The sequence below is a fragment of the Bombina bombina genome, chromosome 6 (assembly GCF_027579735.1).
Source record: "Bombina bombina isolate aBomBom1 chromosome 6, aBomBom1.pri, whole genome shotgun sequence".
NCBI lineage: Eukaryota > Metazoa > Chordata > Amphibia > Anura > Bombinatoridae > Bombina > Bombina bombina.
Genome location: NC_069504.1, coordinates 371,726,447 through 371,747,092, shown reverse-complemented (window position 1 = coordinate 371,747,092; position 20,646 = coordinate 371,726,447). Strand labels below are relative to the sequence as shown.

General features: G+C 41.3%; 1 protein-coding gene across 2 annotated transcripts in view; it reads left to right on the top strand.

The window, feature by feature from the left end:
• The window catches only part of RAB24 (RAB24, member RAS oncogene family), a 73,783-nt gene extending 54,628 nt beyond the window's left edge, over nucleotides 1–19,155 (top strand). For both annotated transcript variants that reach the window (XM_053717057.1, XM_053717058.1), the window contains 2 exons: nucleotides 17,042–17,104; nucleotides 18,622–19,155. In XM_053717057.1, the coding sequence (XP_053573032.1) occupies nucleotides 17,042–17,104; nucleotides 18,622–18,686 (128 nt within the window). In that variant the 3' untranslated portion in view covers nucleotides 18,687–19,155. The remainder of the gene's footprint in view (nucleotides 1–17,041; nucleotides 17,105–18,621) is intronic.
• The last annotated feature ends 1,491 nt before the right edge of the window (nucleotides 19,156–20,646 follow it).

The window sequence follows — 20,646 nt, the reverse complement described above, 5'->3', positions numbered from 1 at the left end:
TGTTTGTTATTTTTAAATGGTACCGGTGTTGTACTATTTACTCTCAGGCAGGACATAGATGAAGATTTCTGCCTGGAGGATGATGATCTTAGCATTTGTAACTAAGGGCCACTGCTGTTCCCACAGAAGCTGAGGAGTACAGGAAAACTTCAGTGTGAGGAACGGTTTCTTGCTATACAGCAATGAGGTATGTTCAGTCATATTTTCTGCAGAGACTGTGTTAACTCAGAAAGGCTTACAGTGTCCCCATTAGGGGAAGGGTAAGCAGTAATCCTAGTGTTATCAGAGGTTTTTACTAGCTTGCATAAAGGGTTAATTTTTTTGTGGGCACTCAGTTTGTTATGTGAATTTGGGACAAACGTTTTTGTGTCTGGGAGTAACGTTTTCTGTTTTATGAGACATTTGCTTGAGGGTTCTTTGGGGTTGTTTATAACCCACATGGCTTTCAGGCAGGGTTTGTTAGTTTTGTGTAGGCCCCAGCAACATCGAGTGAGGTGGGCGGGGCCTACATTTATAAGCAGCAAGCAACTTCTCCTGAGGTCCTGATAGTCTTCTGAGGGACTAATTGAAGCTTTAAACCCCATATTATCGCTTCCTAAGGGCAGGTAGGGCCACAGCAGAACTGTGGCAAGGTGCTTTAGGAGGTTTTAACCGGTTTTAGACATATTTCAATCCGTTTTTTTTTCATTTGGGGGCTTATTGCTTATTAACTTGTGGTGCAATCCTTCTAAAGCTTAGTGGGTACACTGTTAAAATTTCAGAAAAATTGAAGCAATTTTAACCTGTTTTGCAGTTTGTGTATGCCTTTTTTTGTATTTTCCAAGCTTGCTTGCTTTATTACATGTCTGACACTGAGGAAACTCATTGTTCAATTTGTTTAGAAGCCATTGTGGAACCCCCTCTTAGAATGTGTCCCACTTGTACTGATATGTCTATAAATTGCAAACAGCATATTTTGACTTATAAAAGTTTGGCATTAGATGATTCTCAGACAGAAGGAAATCAGGTTTTGCCATCTAGTTCTCCCCAAGTGTCACAACCAGTAACGCCCGCACAAGCGACGCCAAGTACTTCTAGTGCGTCTAATTCTTTCACCTTGCAAGATATGGCTTCAGTTATGAATACTACCCTCACAGAGGTTTTATCTAAGCTGCCTGGGTTGCAAGAGAAGCGCAGTAGCTCTGGGTTAAGAACAAATGCTGAGCCTTCTGACGCTTTAGTAGCAGTATCCGATATTCCCTCACAATGTTCTGAGGTAGGGATGAGGGATTTGCTGTCTGAGGGAGAGATTTCTGATTCAGGAAAGATGTTCTCTCAGACAGATTCAGATATGACGGCATTTTAAATTTAAGCTAGAGCACCTCCGCTTTTTCCTCAGGGAGGTTTTAGCTACTCTGGATGATTGTGACCCTATTGTAGTTCCAGAGAAATTGTGTAAAATTGACAAATATTTAGAGGTTCCTGTTTACACTGATTTTCCGGTCCCTAAGAGGATTTCGGACATTGTTACTAAGGAGTGGGATAAACCAGGTATTCCGTTCTCTCCCCCTCCTGTTTTTAAGAAATTGTTTCCCATTCTGACACCATAAAGGACTCATGGCAGACGGTCCCTAAGGTGGAGGGAGCTATTTCTACCCTGGCTAAGCGTACAACTATACTATAACTAACCCTTTCAAAGGTAAGACCCTATTCGGGCATGCATTGAAAGAGATCATTTCAGACATTACTGGAGGGAAGGGTCATACCCTCCCTCAGGATAAGTCAAATAAGACAAGGACCAAACAAAATAATTTTCGTTCCTTTCGAAACTTCAAGAGTGGTTCCTCTACCTCTTCCCCTGCTACAAAGCAAGAGGGGAACTTTACTCAATCCAAGCCAACCTGGAGACCTAATCAGGCTTGGAACAAGGGTAAACTGGCCAAAAAGCCTGCTTCTGCCACTAAGTCTGCATGAAGGGGTAGCCCCCGATCCGGGATCGGAACTAGTAGGGGGCAGACTCTATCTCTTTGCTCAGGCCTGGGCAAGAGACGTTCAGGATTCCTGGGCAGTAGAAATTGTAACCCAGGGATACCTTCTAGATTTCAAGGATTCCCCTCCAAGGGGGAGGTTCCATCTTACTCAATTGTCTGTAAACCCGACAAAAAGAGAGGCGTTCTTACGCTGTGTAGAAGACCTTTTTACCATGGGAGTGATCTGCCAGTTCCAAAAGCAGAACAGGGGCAGGGGTTCTACTCCGATCTGTTTATAGTTCCCAAAAAGGAGGGAACCTTCAGACCAATTCTGGATCTCAAGATCCTAAACCAATTCCTAAGAGTTCCATCTTTCAAGATGGCGACCATTCGGACTATCTTACCATTGATCCAGGAGGGTCAATATATGACCACCGTGGACTTAAAGGATGCGTATCTGCACATTCCTATCCACAAAGATCATCACCAGTTCCTCAGGTTCGCCTTTCTGGACAAGCATTATCAGTTTGTGGCTCTTCCTTTCTGGTTGGCCACGGCGCCACAAATCTTCACGAATGTGCTAGGGTCCCTTTTGGCGGTTCTAAGGCCACGGGGCATAGCAGTGGCGCCTTATCTAGACGACATTCTAATTCAAGCGTCGTCTTTCCAACTAGCCAAGTCTCACACGGACTTAGTGTTGGCCTTTCTAAGGTCTCACGGGTGGAAAGTAAACGTAAAAAAAGAGTTCTCTTTCCCCCCTCACAAGAGTTTCATTTCTAGGGACTCTGATAGACTCGGTGGACATGAAAATATTTCTGACGGAGGTCAGTAAATCAAAGATTTCTCTTGTTAAGTGTATCCAGTCCACGGATCATCCATTACTTGTGGGATATATTCCCTTCCCAACAGGAAGTTGCAAGAGGATCACCCACAGCAGAGCTGCTATATAGCTCCTCCCCTCACATGTCATATCCAGTCATTCTCTTGCAACCCTCAACATAGATGGAGGTCGTGAGAGGACTGTGGTGTTTTATACTTAGTTTATTTCTTCAATCAAAAGTTTGTTATTTTTAAATGGCACCGGAGTGTGCTGTTTTTTTCTCAGGCAGTATTTGGAAGAAGAATCTGCCTGCGTTTTCTATGATCTTAGCAGAAGTAACTAAGATCCACTTGCTGTTCTCACACATTCTGAGGAGTGAGGTAACTTCAGAGGGGGAATGGCGTGCAGGTTTTCCTGCAACTAAGGTATGTGCAGTAAAATATTTTCTTTCATGTAATTAGCAAGAGTCCATGAGCTAGTGACGTATGGGATATACATTCCTACCAGGAGGGGCAAAGTTTCCCAAACCTCAAAATGCCTATAAATACACCCCTCACCACACCCACAAATCAGTTTTACAAACTTTGCCTCCTATGGAGGTGGTGAAGTAAGTTTGTGCTAGATTCTACGTTGATATGCGCTCCGCAGCAGGTTGGAGCCCGGTTTTCCTCTCAACGTGCAGTGAATGTCAGAGGGATGTGAGGAGAGTATTGCCTATTTGAATGCAATGATCTCCTTCTACGGGGTCTATTTCATAGGTTCTCTGTTATCGGTCGTAGAGATTCATCTCTTACCTCCCTTTTCAGATCGACGATATACTCTTATATATACCATTACCTCTGCTGATTTTCGTTTCAGTACTGGTTTGGCTTTCTACAAACATGTAGATGAGTGTCCTGGGGTAAGTAAGTCTTATTTTCTGTGACACTCTAAGCTATGGTTGGGCACTTTTTTATAAAGTTCTAAATATATGTATTCAAACATTTATTTGCCTTGACTCAGGATGTTCAACATTCCTTATTTTCAGACAGTCAGTTTCATATTTGGGATAATGCATTTGAATCAATCATTTTTTCTTACCTTAAAAATTTGACTTTTTCCCTGTGGGCTGTTAGGCTCGCGGGGGCTGAAAATGCTTCATTTTATTGCGTCATTCTTGGCGCAGACTTTTTTGGCGCAAAAAATCTTTTCTGTTTCCGGCGTCATACGTGTCGCCGGAAGTTGCGTCATTTTTTGACGTTCTTTTGCGCCAAAAATGTCGGCGTTCCAGATGTGGCGTCATTTTTGGCGCCAAATAATATGGGCGTCTTATTTGGCGCTAAAAAAATATGGGCGTCGCTTTTGTCTCCACATTATTTAAGTCTCATTTTTTATTGCTTCTGGTTGCTAGAAGCTTGTTCCTTGGCATTTTTTCCCATTCCTGAAACTGTCATTTAAGGAATTTGATCAATTTTGCTTTTATATGTTGTTTTTTCTCTTACATATTGCAAGATGTCTCACGTTGCATCTGAGTCAGAAGATACTTCAGGAAAATCGCTGTCTGGTGCTGGAACTACCAAAGCTAAGTGTATCTGCTGTAAACTTTTGGTAGCTGTTCCTCCAGCTGTTGTTTGTACTAATTGTCATGACAAACTTGTTAATGCAGATAATATTTCCTTTAGTAATGTATCATTACCTGTTGCAGTTCCATCAACATCTAATGTTCAGAGTGTTCCTGATAACATAAGAGATTTTGTTTCTGAATCCATTAAGAAGGCTATGTCTGTTATTCCTCCTTCTAGTAAACATAAAAAAATCTTTTAAAACTTCTCTTTATACAGATTAATTTTTAAACGAACATCATCATTCTGATTCTAATGACTCTTCTGGTTCAGAGGATTCTGTCTCAGAGGTTGATGCTGATAAATCTTCATATTTATTTAAAATGGAATTTATTCGTTCTTTACTTAAAGAAGTACTAATTGCTTTAGAAATTGAGGATTCTGGTCCTCTTGATACTAAATCTAAACGTTTAGACAAGGTCTTTAAATCTCCTGTGGTTATTCCAGAAGTTTTTCCTGTTCCTGGTGCTATTTCTGAAGTAATTTCCAGAGAATGGAATAATTTGGGTAATTCATTTACTCCTTCTAAACGTTTTAAGCAATTATATCCTGTGCCGTCTGATAGATTAGAAATTTGGGACAAAATCCCTAAAGTTGATGGGGCTATTTCTACCCTTGCTAAACGTACTACTATTCCTACGTCAGATGGTACTTCATTTAAGGATCCTTTAGATAGGAAAATTGAATCCTTTCTAAGAAAAGCTTATCTGTGTTCAGGTAATCTTCTTAGACCTGCTATATCATTGGCTGATGTTGCTGCAGCTTCAACTTTTTGGTTGGAAACTTTAGCGCAACAAGTAACAGATCATGATTCTCATAATATTATTATTCTTCTGCAACATGCTAATAATTTTATCTGTGATGCCATTTTTGATATTATCAGAGTTGATGTCAGGTTTATGTCTCTAGCTATTTTAGCTAGAAGAGCTTTATGGCTTAAAACTTGGAATGCTGATATGTCTTCTAAATCGACTCTACTTTCCCTTTCTTTCCAGGGTAACAAATTATTTGGTTCTCAGTTGGATTCTATTATCTCAACTGTTACTGGTGGGAAAGGAACTTTTTTACCACAGGATAAAAAATCTAAGGGTAAAAACATGGCTAATAATCGTTTTCGTTCCTTTCGTTTCAACAAAGAACAAAAGCCTGATCCTTCTTCCTCAGGAGCAGTTTCAGTTTGGAAACCATCTCCAGTCTGGAATAAATCCAAGCCTTCTAGAAAAGCAAAGCCAGCTTCTAAGTCCACATGAAGGTGCGGCCCTCATTCCAGCTCAGCTGGTAGGGGGCAGGTTACGTTTTTTCAAAGAAATTTGGATCAATTCTGTTCACAATCTTTGGATTCAGAACATTGTTTCAGAAGGGTACAGAATTGGTTTCAAGATAAGACCTCCTGCAAAGAGATTTTTTCTTTCCCATGTCCCAGTAAATCCAGTGAAAGCTCAAGCATTTCTGAAATGTGTTTCAGATCTAGAGTTGGCTGGAGTAATTATGCCAGTTCCAGTTCTGGAACAGGGGCTGGGGTTTTATTCGAATCTCTTCATTGTACCAAAGAAGGAGAATTCCTTCAGACCAGTTCTGGATCTAAAAATATTGAATCGTTATGTAAGGATACCAACATTCAAAATGGTAACTGTAAGGACTATCTTGCCTTTTGTTCAGCAAGGGCATTATATGTCCACGATAGATTTACAGGATGCATATCTACATATTCCGATTCATCCAGATCACTTTCAGTTCCTGAGATTCTCTTTCCTGGACAAGCATTACCAGTTTGTGGCTCTGCCATTTGGCCTAGCTACAGCCCCAAGAATTTTTACAAAGGTTCTCGGTGCCCTTCTGTCTGTAATCAGAGAACAGGGTATTGTGGTATTTCCTTATTTGGACGATATCTTGGTACTTGCTCAGTCTTTACATTTAGCAGAATCTCATACGAATCGACTTGTGTTGTTTCTTCAAGATCATGGTTGGAGGATCAATTCACTAAAAAGTTCATTGATTCCTCAGACAAGGGTAACCTTTCTGGGTTTCCAGATAGATTCAGTGTCCATGACTCTGTCTTTGACAGACAAGAGACGTCTAAAATTGATTTCAGCTTGTCGAAACCTTCAGTCACAATCATTCCCTTCGGTAGCCTTATGCATGGAAATTCTAGGTCTTATGACTGCTGCATCGGACGCGATCCCCTTTGCTCGTTTTCACATGCGACCTCTTCAGCTCTGTATGCTGAATCAATGGTGCAGGGATTACACAAAGATATCTCAATATCTTTAAAACCGATTGTACGACACTCTCTGACGTGGTGGACAGATCACCATCGTTTAATTCAGGGGGCTTCTTTTGTTCTTCCGACCTGGACTGTAATTTCAACAGATGCAAGTCTTACAGGTTGGGGAGCTGTGTGGGGATCTCTGATGGCACAAGGAGTTTGGGAATCTCAGGAGGTGAGATTACCGATCAATATTTTGGAACTCCGTGCAATTTTCAGAGCTCTTCAGTCTTGGCCTCTTCTGAAGAGAGAATCGTTCATTTGTTTTCAGACAGACAATGTCACAACTGTGGCATACATCAATCATCAAGGAGGGACTCGCAGTCCTCTGGCTATGAAAGAAGTATCTCAAATTCTGGTTTGGGCGGAATCCAGCTCCTGTCTAATCTCTGCGGTTCATATCCCAGGTATAGACAATTGGGAAGCGGATTATCTCAGTCGCCAAACGTTGCATCCGGGCGAATGGTCTCTTCACCCAGAGGTATTTCTTCAGATTGTTCAAATGTGGAAACTTCCAGAAATAGATCTGATGGCGTCTCATCTAAACAAGAAACTTCCCAGGTATCTGTCCAGATCCCGGGATCCTCAAGCGGAGGCAGTGGATGCATTATCACTTCCTTGGAAGTATCATCCTGCCTATATCTTTCCGCCTCTAGTTCTTCTTCCAAGAGTAATCTCCAAGATTCTGAAGGAATGCTCGTTTGTTCTGCTGGTAGCTCCGGCATGGCCTCACAGGTTTTGGTATGCGGATCTTGTCCGGATGGCCTCTTGCCAACCGTGGACTCTTCCGTTAAGACCAGACCTTCTGTCGCAAGGTCCTTTTTTCCATCAGGATCTCAAATCCTTAAATTTAAAGGTATGGAGATTGAACGCTTGATTCTTGGTCAAAGAGGTTTCTCTGACTCTGTGATTGATACTATGTTACATGCTCGTAAATCTGTATCTAGAGAGATATATTATAGAGTCTGGAAGACTTATATTTCTTGTTGTCTTTCTCTTCATTTTTCTTGGCATTCTTTTAGAATTCCGAGAATTTTACAGTTTCTTCAGGATGGTTTAGATAAAGGTTTGTCCGCAAGTTCCTTGAAAGGACAAATCTCTGCTCTTTCTGTTCTTTTTCACAGAAAGATTGCTAATCTTCCTGATATTCATTGTTTTGTACAAGCTTTGGTTCGTATAAAACCTGTCATTAAGTCAATTTCTCCTCCTTGGATTTTGAATTTGGTTCTGGGGGCTCTTCAAGCTCCTCCTTTTGAACCCATGCATTCATTGGACGTTAAATTACTTTCTTGGAAAGTTTTGTTCCTTTTGGCGATCTCTTCTGCCAGAAGAGTCTCTGAATTATCTGCTCTTTCTTGTGAGTCTCCTTTTCTGATTTTTCATCAGGATAAGGCGGTGTTGCGAACTTCTTTTGAATTTTTACCTAAGGTTGTGAATTCCAACAACATTAGTAGAGAAATTGTGGTTCCTTCATTATGTCCTAATCCTAAGAATTCTAAGGAGAAATCGTTGCATTCTTTGGATGTTGTTAGAGCTTTGAAATATTATGTTGAAGCTACTAAGTCTTTTCGAAAGACTTCTAGTCTATTTGTTATCTTTTCCGGTTCTAGAATAGGCCAGAAAGCTTCTGCCATTTCTTTGGCATCTTGGTTGAAATCTTTAATTCATCATGCCTATGTTGAGTCGGGTAAAAATCCGCCTCAAAGGATTACAGCTCATTCTACTAGGTCAGTTTCTACTTCCTGGGCGTTTAGGAATGAAGCTTCGGTTGATCAGATTTGCAAAGCAGCAACTTGGTCCTCTTTGCATACTTTTACTAAATTCTACCATTTTGATGTGTTTTCTTCTTCTGAAGCAGTTTTTGGTAGAAAAGTACTTCAGGCAGCGGTTTCAGTTTGAATCTTCTGCTTATGTTTTCATTAAACTTTATTTTGGGTGTGGATTATTTTCAGCAGGAATTGGCTGTCTTTATTTTATCCCTCCCTCTCTAGTGACTCTTGTGTGGAAAGATCCACATCTTGGGTAGTCATTATCCCATACGTCACTAGCTCATGGACTCTTGCTAATTACATGAAAGAAAACATAATTTATGTAAGAACTTACCTGATAAATTCATTTCTTTCATATTAGCAAGAGTCCATGAGGCCCACCCTTTTGTGGTGGTTATGATTTTTTTGTATAAAGCACAATTATTCCAATTCCTTATTTTATATGCTTTCGCACTTTTTTCTTATCACCCCACTTCTTGGCTATTCGTTAAACTGATTTGTGGGTGTGGTGAGGGGTGTATTTATAGGCATTTTGAGGTTTGGGAAACTTTGCCCCTCCTGGTAGGAATGTATATCCCATACGTCACTAGCTCATGGACTCTTGCTAATATGAAAGAAATGAATTTATCAGGTAAGTTCTTACATAAATTATGTTTTTCTAAGGAATGGAATTGACTAAGAAAATGCTGCTGATACCGAAGTAATGTAAGTAAAGCCTTAAATGCAGTGAAAGCGACTGGTATCAGGCTTATTAATAGAGATATATACTCTTTAAAAAATGTGTTTTAAAACGTTTGCTGGCATGTTTAATCGTTTTTTAACATACATTTGGTGATAAAACTGATTGGGGCATAATTTTTCCACATGGCTGGCTTAATTTCTGCATAGAAACAGTTAACTGAGGCTTCCCACTGTTGTAATATGAGTGGGAGGGGCCTATTTTAGCGCTTTTTTTGCGCAGTAAAAATTCAGACTCAGACTTCCTGCTTCTTCCTGCATGATCCAGGACTTCTCTAGGGGGCTCAAAGGGCTTCAAAAGTCATATTGAGGGAGGTAATCAGTCACAGCAGAGCTGTGACAGTGTGTTTGACTGTTTTAAAAAACGTTTTTCTCTATTGTTTATCCGTTTTGGGTATTAAGGGGTTAATCATCCATTTGCAAGTGGGTGCAATGCTCTGCTAACTTAATTCATTTACTGTGAAAATTTGGTTGGTATAACTGCTTTGGTTCATTGTTATTTCAACTTGAGACAGGTTTTGTGCTTCTTAAAGGCGCAGTAGCGTTTTTTTATATTGCTTGTAAACTTATTGTGAAGTGTTTTTCAAGCTTGCCAGTCTTATTGCTAGTCTGTTTAAACATGTCTGACATAGATGAATCTACTTGTTCATTATGTTTGAAAGCCAGTGTGGAGCCCCATAGGAATATGTGTACTAAATGTATTGATTTCACTTTAAATAATAAAGGTCAGTCTTTATCTATAAAAGAATTATCACCAGACGACGAGGGGGAAGTTATGCCGACTAACTCTCCTCACGTGTCAGTACCTTCGCCTCCCGCTCAGGGGGCGCATGCTATTATGGCGCCAAGTACATCAGAGACGCCCATAGCAATTACTTTACAGGACATGTCTACAATCATTAATAATACCCTGTCAGAAGTATTATCTAGATTGCCAGAATTGAGAGGCAAGCGCGATAGCTCTGGGATTAGGAGAGATGCAGAGCGCGCTGGTGCTGTAAGAGCCATGTCTGATACTGTGTCAGTTTGCAGAACATGAGGACGGAGAGCTTCATTCTGTGGGTGACGGATCTGATACTGGGAAACCTGATTTTAAATTTAAGCTTGAGAACCTCCGGGTATTGCTTGGGGAGGTTTTAGCTTCTCTGAACGACTGTAACACAGTTGCAATTCCAGAGAAATTGTGTAGGCTGGATAGATACTATGCGGTACCGGTGTGTACTGATGTTTTCCCTATACCTAAAAGGCTTACAGAAATTATTAGCAAGGAGTGGGATAGACCCGGTGTGCCCTTTTCCCCACCGCCTATATTTAGAAATATGTTTCCAATAGACGCCACTACGCGGGACTTATGGCAGACGGTCCCTAAGGTGGAGGGAGCAGTTTCTACTTTAGCAAAGCGTACCACTATCCCGATCGAGGATAGTTGTGCTTTTTCATATCCAATGGATAAAAAATTAGAAGGTTACCTTAAGAAAATGTTTGTTCAACAAGGTTTTATCCTGCAGCCCCTTGCATGCATTGCGCCTGTTACTGCTGCTGCGGCATTCTGGTTTGAGTCTATGGAAGAGGCCATTCACACAGCTCCATTGGATGAAATTATGGACAAGCTTAAATCACTTAAGCTAGCTAACTCATTTGTTTCTGAAGCCATTGTACATTTGACTAAACTAACGGCTAAGAACTCCGGATTCGCCATCCAGGCGCGGAGAGCGCTATGGCTTAAATCCTGGTCAGCTGACGTGACTTCTAAATCTAAATTACTTAATATTCCTTTCAAGGGGCAGACCTTATTCGGGCCTGGCTTGAAGGAAATTATTGCTGACATTACTGGAGGTAAGGGTCATACCCTTCCTCAGGACAGGGCCAAATCAAAGGCCAAACAGTCTAATTTTCGTGCCTTTCGAAATTTCAAGGCAGGAGCAGCATCAACTTCCTCCGCTCCAAAACAGGAAGGAACTGTTGGTCATTCAAGACAGGCCTGGAAAACTAACCAGTCCTGGAACAAGGGCGAGCAGGCCAGAAAACCTGCTACTGCCCCCAAGACAGCATGAAGGAACGGCACCCTATCCGGAAACGGATCTAGTGGGGGGCAGACTTTCTCTCTTCGCCCAGGCGTGGGCAAGAGATGTCCAGGATCCCTGGGCGTTGGAGATCATATCTCAGGGATATCTTCTGGACTTCAAGGTTTCTCCTCCTCAAGGGAGATTCCATCTTTCAAGGTTATCAGAAAACCAGATAAAAAAAGAGGCATTCCTACGCTGTGTACAAGACCTCCTAGTAATGGGGGTGATCCACCCAGTTCCGCGGACGGAACAAGGGCAGGGATTTTATTCAAATCTGTTTGTGGTTCCCAAGAAAGAGGGGACCTTCAGACCAATCTTGGACCTAAAGATCTTAAACAAATTCCTAAGAGTTCCATCATTCAAAATAGAAACTATTCGGACCATCCTACCCATGATCCAAGAGGGTCAGTACATGACCACAGTGGACTTAAAGGATGCCTACCTTCACATACCGATTCACAAAGATCATCATCGGTTCCTAAGATTTGCCTTTCTAGACAGGCATTACCAATTTGTAGCTCTCCCCTTCGGGTTGGCTATGGCCCCGAGAATCTTTACAAAGGTTCTGGGCTCACTTCTGGCGGTTCTAAGACCGCGAGGCATAGCGGTGGCTCCGTATCTAGACAACATCCTGATACAGGTGTCAAGCTTTCAAATTGCCAAGTCTCATACAGAGATAGTTCTGGCATTTCTGAGGTCGCATGGATGGAAGGTGGACGTGGAAAAGAGTTCTCTATCACCACTCACAAGAGTCTCCTTCCTAGGGACTCTTATAGATTCTGTAGAGATGAAAATTTACCTGACGGAGGCCAGGTTATCAAAACTTTTAAATGCTTGCCGTGTCCTTCATTCCATTCCACACCCGTCAGTGGCTCAGTGCATGGAAGTAATCGGCTTAATGGTAGCGGCAATGGACATAGTGCCATTTGCGCGCCTGCATCTCAGACCGCTGCAATTGTGCATGCTAGGTCAGTGGAATGGGGATTACTCAGATTTGTCCCCTCTACTAAATCTGGATCAAGAGACCAGATATTCTCTTCTCTGGTGGCTATCTCGGGTCCATCTGTCCAAGGGTATGACCTTTCGCAGGCCAGATTGGACGATTGTAACAACAGATGCCAGCCTTCTAGGCTGGGGCGCAATCTGGAATTCCCTGAAGGCTCAGGGATTGTGGCTCAGGAGGAGAACTCCTCCCAATAAATATTCTGGAGTTAAGAGCAATATTCAATGCACTTCTAGCTTGGCCTCAGTTAGCAACACTGAGGTTCATCAGATTTCAGTCGGACAACATCACGACTGTGGCTTACATCAACCATCAAGGGGGAACCAGGAGCTCCCTAGCGATGTTAGAAGTCTCAAAGATAATTCGCTGGGCAGAGTCTCACTCTTGCCACTTGTCCGCGATCCACATCCCAGGCGTGGAGAACTGGGAGGCGGACTTTCTAAGTCGTCAGACTTTTCATCCGGGGGAGTGGGAACTCCATCCGGAGGTGTTTGCTCAACTGGTCCATCGTTGGGGCAAACCAGAACTGGATCTCATGGCTTCTCGCCAGAACGCCAAACTTCCTCGTTACGGATCCAGGTCCAGGGACCCGGGAGCGACGCTGATAGATGCTCTAGCAGCTCCTTGGTTCTTCAACATGGCTTATGTGTTTCCACCGTTTCCTCTGCTGCCTCGTCTGATTGCCAAGATCAAACAGGAGAGAGCATCGGTGATTCTGATAGCCCCTGCGTGGCCACGGGACCTGGTATGCAGACCTAGTGGACATGTCGTCCTGTCCACCATGGACTCTGCCTCTGAGGCAAGACCTTCTAATACAAGGTCCTTTCAACCATCCAAATCTAATTTCTCTGAGACTGACTGCATGGAGATTGAACGCTTGATCCTATCAAAGCGTGGCTTCTCCGAGTCAGTTATTGATACCTTAATACAGGCACGAAAGCCTGTTACCAGAAAAATCTACCATAAGATATGGCGTAAAAACCTTGCTACTTCCTTTCAGGAAGGACAATATCCCACAAGTTAGGATGAATCTGTGGACTCGGTACATCGCAAAAGAAAGAAATTTATCAGGTAAGCATAAATTTTGTTTTTATTCAAATCTGTTCATTGTCCCAAAGAAAAAAAATTCATTCAGACCAGTTCTGGATCTAAAGGTCTTGAATAGTTATGTAAGAGTACCAACATTCAAAATGGTGACTATAAGGACTATTCTGCCTTTTGTTCAGCTAGGGCATTATATGTCCACAATATACTTACAGGATGCATATCTTCATATTCTGATTCATCCAGATCACTATCAGTTCCTGAGATTCTCTTTTCTAGACAAGCATTACCAATTTGTTGCTCTTCCTTTTGGCCTAGCGACAGCTCCAAGGATCTTTTTTTCAAAGGTTCTCGGTGCCCTACTCTCTGTAATCAGAGAGCAGGGTATTGCGGTGTTTCCTTATTTGGACAATATCTTGGTACTTGCTCAGTCTTTACGTTCTGCAGAATCTCACACAAATCAACTAGTGTTGTTTCTTCAAAGACATGGTTGGAGGATCAATTTACCAAAGAGTTCTTTGATTCCTCAGACAAGGGTAACCTTTTTAGGTTTCCAAATAGATTCAGTATTCATGACTTTGTCTCTAACAGACAAGAGACGTTTGAAATTGGTTGCAGCCTGTCGGAACCTTCAGTCTCAATCATTCCCTTCAGTAGCTATGTGCATGGAGGTTTTAGGTCTCATGACTGCAGCTTCGAACGAGATCCCCTTTGCTCGTTTTCACATGAGACCATGAGATTATACACGGATATCACAATTAATATCCTTAGATCCCAATGTTCGACTATCTCTGACTTGGTGGTTAGATCACCAACGTATAGTTCAAGGGGCCTCTTTTGTTCGTCCAACCTGGACTGTGATCACAACAGATGCAAGTCTTTCAGGTTGGGGAGCTGTCTGGGGATCTCTGACAGCACAAGGGGTTTGCGATTCTCAGAGCTCTTCAATTTTGGCCTCTATTGAATAGAGAGCCATTTATTTGTTTTCAGACAGACAATGTCACAACTGTGGCGTATGTCAATCATCAGGGTGGGACTCGAGGTCCTCAAGCTATAAAAGAAGTATCCCGGATACTTGTTTGGGCAGAATCCAGCTCCTGTCTGATTTCTGCGGTCCATATCCCAGGTATAGACAATTGGGAAGCGGATTATCTCAGTCGTCAAGCTTTACATCCGGGAGAGTGGTCTCTTCACCCAGATGTGTTTTTTCAAATTGTTCAGATGTGGGGGTTTCCAGAAATAGATATGATGGCATCTCATCTAAACAAGAGACTTCCCAGGTACCTGTCCAGGGATCCTCAGGCGGAAGCAGTGGATACATTGACACTTCCTTGGAATTATCAACCTGCCTATATTTTTCCGCCTCTAGTTCTTCTTCCAAGAGTGATTTCCAAGATCATCATGGAGCAATCATTTGTACTGCTGGTGGCTCCAGCATGGGCTCACAGGTTTTGGTATGCAGATCTTATTCGGATGTCCAGTTGCCAACCATGGCCACTTCCACTAAGGCCAGACCTATCTCAAGGTCCGTTTTTCCATCAGGATCTCAAATCATTAAATTTGAAGGTATGGAAATTGAACGCTTAGTGCTTAGTCATAGAGGTTTCTCTGACTCAGTGATTAATACTATGTTGCAGGCTCGTAAATCTGTTTCTAGAAAAATTTATTATCGAGTTTGGAAGACTTACATTTCATGGTGTTCTTCTCATAAATTCTCTTGGCATTCTTTTAGATTTCTTAGAATTTTACAGTTTCCTCAGGATGGTTTGCATAAGGGTTTGTCTGCGAGTTCCTTGAAAGGACAAATCTCTGCTCTTTCTGTTTTATTCCACAGAAGAATTGCTAAACTCCCTGATATTCATTGTTTTGTACAGGCATTGGTTCGTATCAAGCCTTTCATTAAATCAATCTCTCCTCCCTGGAGTCTTAATTTGGTTTTGAAGGCTTTACAGGCTCCTCCGTTTGAGCCTATGCATTATTTGGACATTAAATTGCTTTCTTGGAAAATGTTGTTTCTTTTGGCCATCTCTTCTGCTAGAAGAGTTTCTGAATTCTGCTCTTTCTTGTGAGTCTCCTTTTCTGATTTTTCATCAGGATAAGGCAGTTTTGCAGACTTCATTTGAATTCTTACCTAAAGTTGTGAATTCCAACAACATTAGTAGGGAAATTGTTGTCCCTTCTTTGTGTCCCCATCCTAAGAATACTTTGGAAAGATCTTTACATTGTTTGGATGTGGTAAGAGCTTTGAAATATTATGTTGAAGCTACTAAAGATTTCAGGAATACTTATAGTCTATTTGTTATCTTTTCTGGTTCTTGAAAAGGTCAGAAGGCTTCTGCCATTTTTTTGGCATCTTGGTTAAAGCTTTTGATTCATCATGCTTATTTGGAGTTGGGTAAATCCCCGCCTCAGAGGATTACCGCTCATTCTACTAGGTCAGTTTCCACTTCCTGGGCTTTTAAGAATAAAGCTTCAGTTGATCAGATTTGCAAAGCAGCAACTTGGTCTTCTTTGCATACATTTACTCAATTCTACCATTTTGGTGTTTTTTCTTCTTCAGAAGCAGTTTTTGGTAGAAAAGTTCTTCAGGCAGCTGTTTCAGTTTGATTCTTCTGCTTATAATTTCAGTTTTTTTTCTTTTCCTTTATAAGATTAAAACTTATGATTTGGGTTGTGGATTAATTTTTTCAGCGGAATTGGCTGTTTTTTTATTTTTTATCCCTCCCTCTCTAGTGTCTCTTGCTTGGAGTTCCACATCTTGGGTATTGCTATCCCATACGTCACTAGCTCATGGACTCTTGCCAATTACATGAAAGAAAACATAATTTATGTAAGAATTTACCTGATATATTCATTTCTTTAGCAAGAGTCCATGAGGCCCACCCTTTTTGTGGTGGTTATGATTTTTTTGTATAAAGCACAATTGTTCCAATTCCTTTGTTTATGCTTTTGCTCCTTTCTTTATCACCCCACTTCTTGGCTATTCGTTAAACTGAATTGTGGGTGTGGTGAGGGGTGTATTTATAGGCATTTTGAGGTTTGGGAAACTTTGCCCCTCCTTGTAGGATTGTATATCCCATACGTCACTAGCTCATGGACTCTTGCCCATATGAAAGAAATTAATTTATCAGGTAAATTCTTACATAAATTTGTTTTTTTTAAACAATAAACATTTTCAAGTAGACTGTCCCTTTAAATCAGAAGCTAGGCTAGGAAGTGTCTTTTTTATATAAAAATACATTAGTACATGCACATATATATCCAAAGAACAAAAAGAGTACATAGAAATAGCTGTGCTTAAACTATAATTCCATATTTGTGAAAATGTCATCTGAATGAAAACAAAAGTGACATATGGGTTTGTTAATAAAACATTTGAAACTTTAGCATTAAAAAATAAAAGCCTCTTGAAGTTTTGCTATGTTTAACCCCTTCCTGCCGGTACTTATTTGTTACATCAGAACACTGTTTTGAATAGAAGCATTGCTGCAATACACATTTATTAACAAACGTGCATCTACTAATAGTTGTCACTGTTTTTAGGCACCTGCTGAGCAAGTGCCTGTTAGAGAATGGACAGCTAGTAAAATAAAAAAAATCTATATATAGGTTTGTTTTTTTCTTGAATTTAGTATAAATCAGACACATTGCTTTTATTTTAATCATGTTTCATTCCTGTATGCTGAGGAAGTGTTTACAGCTTCCACTTCTAGCAATATGTAGTAGTGTATTTCCACTATTGAGCAGTTGTTTCCATCTCTATAATATATACATTTGTTTGTCAGATGAATTGTTCCAGAAAGTAGCAGACGACTATGTTACCTGCAATGCATTTCAAGTTCTTTCAGGTTAGTATGCTTTAGAAGTGTGTGTGTGTGTGAGAGATATATAGATATATATATATATATATATATATATATCCTATTATATAAAAGGCCAAGTGTGTTTTGTCCGAAGCTGTCATGCGCAGTAGAGACAGCACGTGGACAGACACACCTGGCCTTACTTGACAACTCGCTGTTTGCGGTGAAAGTGGGTGTGACCGGGCATGGGCGTGACCGGGTAAGGTCGGAGGCGCGGTCGGACAAGAGAGGGGAGAGAAATAGAAAGAGAGGGGAAGAGCAGAAGAGAGGGGGAAGGGGAAGTGCAGAAGAGAGGGGGGAGAGAGTAAAATAGAGGGAAGAGAGAGCAATAGAGAGGGGGAGAGAGAGAGAGCGCAGAAGAGAGGGGGAAGAGCAGAAGAGAGGGGCAAGTGCAGAAGAGAGGGGGGAGAGAGCAAAATAGAGGGAAGGGAGAGCAATAGAGAGGGGGAGAGAGAGCGCAAAAGAGTGGGGGAGGGAGAGAGCGCAAAAGAGTGGGGGAGGGAGAGAGCGCAAAAGAGTGGGGGAGGGAGAGAGCGCAAAAGAGTGGGGGAGGGAGAGAGCGCAAAAGAGTGGGGGAGGGAGAGAGCGCAAAAGAGTGGGGGAGGGAGGGAGCGCAAAAGAGTGGGGGAGGGAGGGAGCGCAAAAGAGTGGGGGAGGGAGGGAGCGCAAAAGAGTGGGGGAGGGAGGGAGCGCAAAAGAGTGGGGGAGGGAGCGCAAAAGAGTGGGGGAGGGAGAGAGCGCAAAAGAGTGGGGGAGGGAGCGCAAAAGAGTGGGGGAGGGAGAGAGCGCAAAAGAGTGGGGGAGGGAGAGAGCGCAAAAGAGTGGGGGAGGGAGAGAGCGCAAAAGAGTGGGGGAGGGAGAGAGCGCAAAAGAGTGGGGGAGGGAGAGAGCGCAAAAGAGTGGGGTGAAGAGAGAGCGCAAAAGAGTGGGGGGAAGAGAGAGCGCAAAAGAGTGGGGGGAAGAGAGAGCGCAAAAGAGTGGGGGGAAGAGAGAGCGCAAAAGAGAGGGGGGAGAGAGGGAGCAAAAGAGAGGGGGGAGAGAGAGTGCAAAAGAGAGGGGAGAAAGAGAGTGCAAAAGAGAGGGGGGAGCGAGAGAGAGTGCAAAAGAGAGGGGGAGAGAGAGAGAGCAAGGGGAGGGACCACTGTACTGAAAAAAAATGTGAACGGGCTTTAGGACTAGTGTGTGTGTGTGTGTATATGTGTGTTTGTGTGTGTGTATATATATATATATATATATATATATATATATATATATATATATATATATATATATATATATATAAATGTATTTTTTATTGAGTAGGGCCCTCCTCCTTTCTCCCTTACATTGTATTGTATGCCTCATTTTTCTTGTATTCAGCACTATGCTGGCTCTTTATAAATTAACAGTAAGAATGCAGTTCTTTAAAATGCCATGACAAATCAAATAGTTCTTCTGCTTTACTTTTTTTTAATTACTGGTGGAGATAAATAAATTGACGTATTCTTGTTTTCCTGCTATAGAGGCAAAAGGAGTGGACCTAAATCAAAAAAGAGATGCCTTTTCCTATGCCTGCTGTCATCACTAGGGAAATGTGCCAAGTGCCAGGGCATCTACTTGCTTCTGAGACTGCGATTGTTCAGTTTATTTTTATTATTTGGTGCAGTGACTTTTGCCCAGTGCAAGATATTGTAATCTTCGTTACTGTTGAAGAGGAAGATATTTTTCTGAATATAGATTGTGATATTTATGGATATTATTTGATAGCATTGGAAGTAACAACAATATGTCTGAAGGAATACACAGAAACACTACCAGGAAATAGCAAAGGTTGTTACTTGGGCTAGCAAATAAACATATTCTTGAAATGCAGAAAGGTTATATGCTGTTACCTCTGTAAAAAGAAATTTCATATTCGTTAAGATGTAAAAAAAAGTAGTGGTTTTCCAAATCCCCACATACTGAGCCGTCAGTTATGCTTGATTTTAGCCTTATTTTATTTTGATAAATAGAACTGTAATTTTGGTCTATGTAAATAAACAAACTAAAGCACATAATTTTAATGTCTGTCTGTACACTGATTTCTTTATTGTTCAGCGCTCTGGAAAAATATATTATGCCTAATTTTCAGTGAAAAAAATGAGATATATATATTTATTTAAAGCCAGTATATTACTGGTATGTACAACTGGAATTGCCTTGTCAGTAACAAAGTCTTTGTTATTGCAGTGGGTGTGAATGTAAAATGTTCAATAAAGCCAGGATGTGCTGTTGGAGTACTTTTTTTCTGTTTACATTCTATACAGTGTAAAAAAAAAAGTTTCAACCTCCTAAATTGTAATTACATCACTAGAGATGCTCAAATTAATGTCTTTTATATGGCAAAGAAATGCTGTTTTTTGTATATAGTTTGCTGTACTCCATACAAGGTAATTAGGGGAAATATTTGCATAAAAAAACACTATTACAAACATAGAATGTTCTAAGTTGTTAGAAAATGATCATTTTGCTTTAGTGTCTCTTGCTAACGGTGTGGTTAAACAAAAAAAACTTAAGTTCTGCTTTGTAGCTGCAATACAATGAGCAGGACATACCAGTAGCCTATTAGCAGCTACCTGGATATACAGCTCTTAATCACCAGCTATGTCCTGCTTGGGAACTCCAGTGTGTTGCAATTCTCAAGCAGGCCTTTATTTAACCCTTTTGGGGAAGTTAAACTAACAGGAACGGACAATAATGCAAAAATTCCATGTTCTAACAGATTTTAATATTTCATTTCTCTTGTTAAGTGTATCCAGTCCACGGATCATCCATTACTTGTGGGATATTCTCCTTCCCAACAGGAAGTTGCAAGAGGATCACCCACAGCAGAGCTGCTACATAGCTCCTCCCCTAACTGTCATATCCATTCTCTTGCAAGCCTCAACAAAGATGGAGGTCGTAAGAGGAGTGTGGTGTTTTATACTTAGTTTATTCTTCAATCAAAAGTTTGTTATTTTTAAATGGTGCCGGAGTGTACTGTTTATCTCAGGCAGTATTTAGAAGAAGAATCTGCCTGCGTTTTCTATGATCTTAGCAGAAGTAACTAAGATCCATGGCTGTTCTCACATATTCTGAGGAGTGAGGTAACTTCAGAGAGGGAATCGCGTGCAGGTTTTCCTGCAATAAGGTATGTGCAGTTAATATTTTTCTAGGGATGGAATTTGCTAGAAAATGCTGCTGATACCGAACTAATGTAAGTAAAGCCTTAAATGCAGTGATAGCGACTGGTATCAGGCTTATTAATAGAGATACATACTCTTATAAAAATGTAATATAAAACGTTTGCTGGCATGTTTAATCGTTTTTATATGTATTTGGTGATAAAACTTATTGGGGCCTAGTTTTTTTCCACATGGCTGGCTTGAATTTTGCCTAGTAACAGTTTCCTTAGGCTTTCCACTGTTGCAATATGAGTGGGAAGGGCCTATTTTAGTGCTTTTCTGTGCAGCTAAAAATACTGACAGAGACATTCAGCTTCCCTCTGCATGATACAGGACATCTCTGAA